At 43.6% G+C, this 9,029-nt stretch overlaps 1 protein-coding gene across 6 annotated transcripts in view; it reads left to right on the forward strand.

The window, feature by feature from the left end:
• The window catches only part of ZC3H13 (zinc finger CCCH-type containing 13), a 64,610-nt gene that overhangs the window by 35,547 nt on the left and 20,034 nt on the right, over positions 1–9,029 (forward strand). For all 6 annotated transcript variants that reach the window (XM_019524191.1, XM_019524190.1, XM_019524192.1 and 3 more), the window contains 3 exons: positions 3,366–3,915; positions 5,282–5,385; positions 5,795–6,820. In XM_019524191.1, coding sequence (XP_019379736.1) covers positions 3,366–3,915; positions 5,282–5,385; positions 5,795–6,820 — 1,680 coding nt within the window. The remainder of the gene's footprint in view (positions 1–3,365; positions 3,916–5,281; positions 5,386–5,794; positions 6,821–9,029) is intronic.

Consider the following 9,029-nt stretch of genomic DNA (forward strand, 5'->3'; position numbering starts at 1 on the left):
TTTTTTTTTTTTTTTTTTTGATTTAGTCTTCAGAAAGGGTTTTAATTTTACTAGATATAGCAGATATATCCTGGCTGCCGCTTGTTTTAGTCCTTGAAAAAGGCATTTAAGATGTTGCTCTGTCAATTTTCCTCTGCTCTCAGAGGGTTATAATGCCACGCTTCCTTATCTTATAAAAGACTGCCCTCTGCTTTAGCTTTTCTCCTGCTGTCAAGTAAGGATTTTGTTCAACCTAATCTGCAGCTCCCCTTTTACCACTAGCTAAAGGACTGCAGTCCAAATGTTTCTGGATGTTGGCAACCAGTTTTCATATCTAACTGTTATGCTGTAACCAGCAGATAAATTATATGGCAATTTTGACTTTCATGTCATATTAGGTTCTGCATAAAAATCTTAGAAGTAAATAAAAAGATGCCATTACAATCAAGCAAATTTATGGGAAGCAAATCCATTTTGTTTTAGAGTGAATTGCATTTCATTAGCACAATAAATATTTATAAAGAGCTTTAATGGAGTTAAGAGTCAGGGTTAAATGACATTTTCTTGTCTCCTGTCATTTCATCCTTCTTTGCTTCTAAAAATCTAGATTTTTTCCTAACGTTAAATTGTGTTTAGAGTGTCCAGTCTAAGTTGAGATTTGCATTACGATTGAGAAATGTCAAATATAACCTTTAAAAAGGCATAAAAAGATACATTTTTACTTCTACTCAGTCTTCCAAAATTGAGTCCTTTTAGTATGCTTTAAAATCTCATTCTCAGGGTTAGGAAAGGTATGTTCAGTAAACATTTTAGTTAAAACTGTTCCCAAACATGAGTACAGTGTTTCAGAGGAGGAAAATGAATCCTTCCCTACCCACATGTATTTAGCTAATGCATTTCCCAATGTGTCTGTTGTGCAGATACTTTATGCCACCACCAAAATTATTATCAAGTGAAAAACAATGTTTAACATGGACTTTGGATATAATACATGTGCTGAGTACTCCAATAATGGCATCACAATGATGTGAACATATAAACATAATATCTACGTTGAAAAAATGTACCCCAACTAAAGATTCACTTACAAATGATTGTTTTGGTTGTAGCAGAAATGTCGCTTCTATTTACTTTTAATTTTACTTGAAAGCAAGAGAACATTAGGTAATTATTAATTCACTCACAAGTGAAAACTGATAGTACTGATGGGAATGTGGATTTTTTTTATTGACTTGAGTTCTGTTGAAATTTCACATGTGCCCCTGAAGGACATTCTCATATTACATGGAGAGACATAGTTGTGTTAGTCTGAAGTCAGGCAAAAAGTGGGTTAGAGTAGCACCCTATATCACATGAAAGAAATAGCTTCTCAGTTCTGCTATATAATGACCAAAACATTCAAATCGGCGTTTTCCTTTATACAATTTTTGTTTCCTCCACCCCTTTTATATAATGCATTTAGTATATACCAGGAAACTCTTTTCCAAGTTCTTTATTAAAATAGTTAACATCAATTTAGTAATTAATGTAAAGTAGTAAAAATTTACAGCAATTTAAGTGAGATTTTTGGATTTTGGGTACCATATACATTTCATAGATTTCATAGACATTTGGGCTGGAAGGGACCCCAGAGGATCATCAAGTCCAGCCCCCTGTCCTGGGGGCAGGAAGTCAGCAGGGATCATAGGATCCCAGAAAGATAAGCATCCAAATGTGTCTTGAAGGCGTTCAAAGTGGGTGCTTGAACCGCCTCTGGCAGTAGTCTATTCCAAACCTTGGGAGGTCAGACAGCGAAGAAGTTCTTTCTTATGTCCAGCCTGAATCGGTCACAGTGGAGTTTGTGACCATTCGATCTTGTCATCCCTTGGGGTGCTCTGGTGAACAGACGTTCCCCCAGATCCTGATGAGCACCCCTGATAAACTTATAGGTGGCCACCAGATCACCCCTGAGCCTGCGCTTTTCCAGGCTGAAGAGCTCCATTGCTCTCAGCCTGTCATCATAAGGTCTGTTTTCCTGACTTCTGATCATGCACGTGGCTCTCCCCTGCACCCTCTCAAGCTTCTCCACATTCCTTTTGAATTGTGGAGCCCAAAACTGGACGCAGTACTCCAGCTGCGGCCTCACCAAGGCCAAGTACAGTGGGAGAATGATGTCCCGGGATTTGCTTGAGAAGCATCTGTGGATGCAAGCCAGCGTTTTGCTCACCTTACTAGCCGCAGCATCACACTGAAGGCTCATGTTCATCTTGTGGTCAAGCATGACCCCCAAGTCCCTTTCATCTGTAGTGCTAACCAGCATAGCACTACCGAGCCTATAAGCATGATGCAGGTTTTTCCTCTCAAGGTGGAGAACCTTGCATTTTTCGGTGTTGAACACCATCAGGTTCTCGTCCGCCCGTTCCATGTGTCTGTCCAGATCCACCTGGATCACCCTCCTGTCCTCAGGTGTGAATGCTTTACCCCAGAGTTTAGAGTCATTGGCGAACTTGGCCAGTCCACTTCTGACACCAGTGTCCACATCATTGATGAAGATGTTAAACAGTATAGGCCCTAGGACAGAGCCTTGCGGGACCCCACTGGTCACAGTGCAACAAGACAATTGGCTCCTGTTGACCATCACCCTCTGGGTCCTACCGCAGAGCCAGTTCCCCAGCCAGCAGATTGCGGTGATATCAAGGCCACAATTAGCCAGAATTGCCTAGAGGTGATCGCGGGATACCAGATCGAAGGCTTTTTTGAAGTCGAGGTATATAACGTCGATCTCTTCCCCCTTGTCCAGGTGATAGGTCACCTGGGCATAAAAGGAAATGAGATTAGTCAAGCAAGACCTACCCACCACAAACCCATGCTGGGTATCCCTCAGGATATTGCCTTCAGCTAGTCTGCCTTCAGCTACATAGATGTGTGGGAAGTGCTTTGTTTGATTTTCCACCCCCACCCCCCAAGAAAAAGCAGTTTTAACCTTAATTTTGCCCCTTTTTATAGTCTTTCCATAACTACTGTAAATACATCAAGCTCTAAGGGTCATTATTGCTTGTTTACAGGTATTCCGTTTCCCAGCCCTAATTGCCAGTGCCTGTTTCTAAAACTTAGAAATGTTGTTTCAGAAGTTTTACAAACACAAAGAATGTTTGAAAGATTTTCATGCTGAGACTTTTCATCTCTCCCTTCTTTTGAAGCCTTTTCCTTGAAATCAATCATCCCTTTGTTTCTAGGAATCTTAAGTTGTTTTTTTAATTCTCTTCTCCTGTGTGATAAGTAGAGCCACTGTGCCAAACTACTTCTGTAAGAATACAAAAGCATCTACTCCAATCAGAAGTTATTAGTATATTGAGAGTGGCATAACTAATTAATTAACTGGCAATTAAATTTGACTTTCTTTACAGATCAAAGACCAAGCTCACCAGTCCGGCACCAAGGAAGAAGTGATGACATTGAACGTGATGATAGGAGAGAGGAGCGAAGGGTAGACCGGACTGATGATAGGAGAGATGAAAGGGCAAGGGAACGAGAGCGAGAGAGAGAGAGGGATCGGGAGAGGGAAAGAGAAAGAGACCGGGAGCGGGAGAGAGAAAAGGAAAGAGAATTAGAACGAGATCGTGCCCGGGAAAGGGAGAGAGAGCGTGAGCGGGACAAAGACAGAGAACGTGAACGTGACCGTGACAGAGATCGAGACCATGACAGAGAAAGGGAACGAGAAAGAGAAAGGGAGCGAGAAAAAGAACGGGAGCGCGAGAGGGAAGAACGGGAAAGGGAGCGAGAAAGAGAGAGAGAAAGAGAGCGAGAACGGGAGAGAGGCCGGGACAGGGATAAGGAAAGAGAACGTCAGAGAGACTGGGAGGACAAAGAAAAAGCAAGGGAAGACCGCAGGGATAAAAGAGAGGATGTCCGAGAAGAGAGAGGTACAAGGGATGTCCACGAAGAGAGGAAATCTAAGTAAGTGATGCTGAAGGTGACTTTTCCTAGCAAAAATATAAAATGTACCATTCCCTAAACATTTCATTATACAGCAGTCTTTCATTATTGTACCTTAGCCAGACCCTTTATGTACAAATAGCATATGCCTGCTACTAATTGTTTCTGGGAAACCATGCGGGGGCAGAGCCTCCTGGTAGAATTAGTTTCTGTCATTTGGATTCAGATTCTTTCAGGTTGTGTCGAGGTGTTCATTTTAATGGGATAAGGGTTGAAATTTTTAGTAGTGACAGAATAAGAGTATATTCTTTGTAAAGGTGAAGTATTTAGTCTTTTTGAAAATTCAAGGTGTTGGGTGTTCTTCAGGTATCTTAGAAACCAGGCACTGAGCACCAAGTTCTGTATTGTGAAGACACCTTTGGCACTGTCTAGTTTTGTTTCAGTGAAACAACAATATGCAGACTCTCTCCATTCTAAGAAGACTGGAGTGAAGAACAAAAGTCTGGTAGTCAGGGGAATCCTTATTAACACCATTACTTCAATTTCAACCAAGGCACTTATTTCAAGGTCATTTCTCTATTGCTGTTGGTTGCTTTATGAGGAGGGAAAACAAGGCGCAATAACTTTTTTTTAATACCAGAATTCTCACTGCTATCAGGCACCCAGACAATTGAATACAGCTGTAGCTGAACTAATTACCATGGGTGCTACCATTGCTGGCTACTTTTCTGGCATATATACCCTTCACTGCTAATCAGTAGGACTCCTAGTCTCTCTAGCTGGTGTGGGATGAATGGCTTAAAAAACTAAACATCATCCCCTAAGCAATACTTAAGCACATGAATTGCTGCTGTCTATGCAATGGTGATTTTAATGTATATTTTATTCATGTTGTTCAAAGTTGGGATGTCCAAATTCTGAGCATCTGGGGGCAGGCCCCAGGTCAAACACCCTGGGGGCCTCCCACCGCATGGTCAGCATGAGCTCCCTCCCCACCCCCCAAGCATAGGCAGTGGGTTCACTGAGCCCTCTCCTGCTGTGCTGTCCTGCCCCAGAGACCCTGGTTGTGGGGGAGGAGCAGCAAGGAGGGAACCTGGGGGCTCCACATTAACCTCTCACAAGTCAGATGCAGCCCATGGGCTGCCAGTTGGACAGCCCTAAATTAAGATTTCTTTTGTATTTTAATGTACATGTGAAAGCTGATTATACTTGAAGCTTTGTGGCTAATGACCTAGAAGATCACAAACATGAAGCATCTTTGGCATTTTGAATGAAGTGCTGATAGTCCTAGGTTTCACTCTCTTGATGTTTACATGGGAAATAAACTCAGCTGTTGAGTTTTTTTAAAAAGCAATTTGTAAAGTGTTTGGTTGCATTTACAATATAGGAAGCGTCACAGAAATGAAAGTAGCCCAAGTCCTCGTCAGTCACCCAAACGCCGCCGTGAACATTCTCCTGATAGCGATGCCTACAACAGTGGAGATGATAAAAGTAAGTAAACGTGGGTTATTGTTCCTTCAATATACAGGCTAACTTGTGTTTATGAAAAAGATTCTTTGCAATAGAAAATGATGGATTAAGCTTTTAAAAGCATCTTCTCAGTTTTTCTATGCAAGGTTATTTTTCTTGCAGAGTGTTTGGACTGTGCATTGATATTTATTTACATGCCCATTTTAGCATAATGTATTAATATTGTCAGGGGGCAATAGCCCCAACATCTGTCTTTAAATTCCATGTTTATCAAAAATGAAATAAAATCCATTGTTACTATAGCTGTAAGCGTGAAGCATGTTAACTGGGAAGGCTGGCTTTTTTGATTGATGCTTTCTCTTGATATGTGCAGAATGTTCAAAATTCCCTATTCCCTTTCATGGACAAGAAAAATACTTACATTTTGTAGATGAGAAGCACAGACTGCTGAGCCAGGTGGTACGACCACAAGAATCCCGATCACTGAGCCCCTCTCACCTTACAGAAGACAGACAGAGTCGGTGGAAAGAAGAAGAAAGAAAGTCTGAGAGAAAAGAAAGTTCCCGACGTTATGAAGAACCGGAGTTTAAAGAGAGAGTTTCTTCAGGAGACAAACAGAGAGAGCAAAGAGAGCAAACAGAAGTCACAGAAAGTTCAAGGGCCAGGGTCCAAGAAAACTTAGGACATCGCCCTTCTGAAGAACGAGATGCATCTGACCGAATGCATGAAGAGAACAAAAAGAAGTCTAAAGTACAGAAGAAGACCACAAAGAAAAAGAAAGATGATGATAATGGTGTGGAAAGGTACAGTGAGCCAACAGCAGAGGAAAGCCAGGTCTTTTCACCCAAGAAGGGTCAAAAGAAGAAAAATGTTGAGAAAAAGCGGAAGAGGTCCAAAGGTGATTCTGACGTGTCTGATGAAGACAGTGTTCCATACCATAAGAAGAAAAAAGGTCCAAGAACACCCCCTGTAACAACAAAAGAGGAAATGGCTGAAGCAGCTCCTGAGAAAGCTGTAACAGGAGAAACTGCCCCAAAAAGAGAAGAGACAACATTTAGCGATTGGTCTGATGAAGATGTTCCAGAACGTGGTGAAATCATTGTTCCTGAAAGAAGCACTGAGGAATTGCACAGAAAAAGCCACAGAATAAGAGGAGAAAAGGTAGAAACTCCTCATGTTACCATAGAAGATGCACCTCACCGCAAGCCTGTGGATCAGAAACGCAGCAGTAGTCTTGGTAGCAATCGGAGCCATACCTCAAGTAGACTGCGATCACCATCCAATGAATCTGCTCATCGCAGTGGAGATGACCAGACAGGGCGGAAAAGGGTCCTACATAGCAACTCTCGGGACAGGGACAGAGAGAGAGAGAAAAAAAGCTTAGAAATCACTGGGGAACGAAAGTCCAGGATTGATCAGTTGAAACGAGGGGAACCCAGTCGCAGCACATCTTCAGGTAATAGAATATAGTCGGAATGTGATTGACGTATCATGTGTCATGAAAAATGAGACACTACCTCTTCCAAATTATTATAAACCCTTTTTAAACCCTTTAAACCCTTTTTTTCCACCAGAGACTAAAGGAAGGCACTTCTGTATCTATAGTAAAATCTGAAGGATTTAATATTCCTGCAAATAATGACATTAGAAAGCTCATGTCCTCAGTGGACATATATTATACCTTTGCGGATACCTGAATATCAGCAGGAAATAACTATTTATGGTGCTGGGGGAGAGGGGGCAGGCTGTAGAACACACACATGGCTCTAATTAAACTTGTAAATTTAGAAAGGTTTTTATGCTAACAGTGTTCAGAGGTAGTTTTATGATAAACTCTTTTCAAATTAGACAAATTGAAATTAATTTTGGTATTGAAATTTGAAATTATGTGCATGAAGTTAAAATGTACATGCCTTCTCTCCAGTTCAGTGTTTATTGCAAAAAACTTGCACGGAAGTCAATAGGCTTTGTGGTTCTTGGTGGATAAACTTTAATACAGGACATGTGGATGTGGGATCCGCATCAGATTTTGTCGCACCTTATTGCTGGTGTAGGGGCACCCCAGGATTTTGATCCCAGGCTCCCCCTACACTAGCTCCTGCTCTTAATGAGACTCCTGTCTGTAGCAGCCCATGGGATGGTGCCATGACTGGGAGTTCCCTCAGCTGACTTGGCTCCCAGCTGTGGGGGCACAGCAATGCTACACATGCAAATTAATGCTGGATAGAAAACAGCTATAAAGTTAGTATGTATTTTCCATCTCTAACTTTATAGCTCGATGGATCTTTTTTAGAGGTGCACTGATAGAGATTTTTGGGGCTGATACTGATGGCCTATTTTTAAGGACGCCTAATATAGGCTGATACTGATCTGATTTCTGATACCAGCCCGGCAGCTTGGAGAACTTGATGCAGCCCCAGCCCCACGCAGATCTGGGGGCACACCTTCTCCCCCACCCCCATGCCTTCCTGGACAAGCAGCAGGAGCCAGCAAGTGAGCACCTGACGAGCCATCTGGCCAGCAGCTCCCACACAAGTGGCACGCAGCAGCAGGAGCCGCCCCTGTGCCCCCTGGATGAGCCATGGCTCTGTCCCAGGCCTGCCCCACCCTGGCAGGGCAGCGCTTTCCTCAGCCCCTGCCCCAGGCTCCACTCCTCCCTCACTGCGGGGGCCTTGATGTGCCCCCCATGCCCGTTCCCTTCCCACTCCCCTTCCACCACACCAGCGGCACTGTGGCTGCGCACATGCATGGGCCATTTGTCGACCAAATTATTGGCCATATCAGGCAGATTTCCAATACAGACAATTTTCTTTGTAGCAGCGCCAACCCGATATCGGATCGATGTAATCAGCGCACCTCTAATCTTTTTATGGCATGATAATTAGTTTCATAGTTTCTAGGGTCGGAAGGGACCTGAGCAGATCATCTAGTCCGACCCCCTGCCATGGCAGGAAAGAGTACTGGGGTCAAACAACCCCAGCAAGGTGTACATCTAGCCTCCTCTTAAAGACCCCCAGGGTAGGAGCCTGCACCACCTCTCTTGGAAGTTGGTTCCAGACCCTAGCTGCCCTGACCGTGAAATAGCGCCTCCTGATGTCTAACCTAAACCTACCCACTGCCAGCTTGTGACCGTTATTCCTGGTCATTCCTGGCGGTGCTCGAGGGAACAGTGACTCCCCCAATGCCTGCTGATCCCCCCCTGACTAGTTTATAACAGGCCACAAGATCCCCCCTCAGCCTTCTCTTTTGGAGGCTGAACAGGTTCAGGTCCCATAGCCTCTCCTCAAAGGGCCTGCCCTGCTGTCGCCTGATCATGTGGGTGGCCCTCCTCTGGACCCTCTCGATGCTGTCCACATCCCTCTTGAAGTGCGGCGCCCAGAACTGGACGCAGTACTCCGACTGCACACATAGCAATTATTAGATGGTCTAAATGAATTGTGCAATTATAACTAGGGCTGTGCAAGGGGATCTGGAGAAGCTTCGGACGCTTTGGGGTCCAAAGCAGCATATCCAGATCAAAGCGCTGCCTTGTTAGGGTTCCTGAAGCGGTTCAGAGCTGCCTTGGAGATCTGGCCATAGGGTATAATGGGGAAACAATAAAATATCTGTAACTTTGTTTTTTGTCCGATTTGGATGAAATTTTCAGGGGTGGTAGATTCTGCAGA

This window comes from Gavialis gangeticus, unplaced genomic scaffold (assembly GCF_001723915.1).
Source record: "Gavialis gangeticus isolate Ggan-Ray unplaced genomic scaffold, GavGan_comp1, whole genome shotgun sequence".
In the NCBI taxonomy this organism is placed as follows: Eukaryota; Metazoa; Chordata; order Crocodylia; family Gavialidae; genus Gavialis; species Gavialis gangeticus.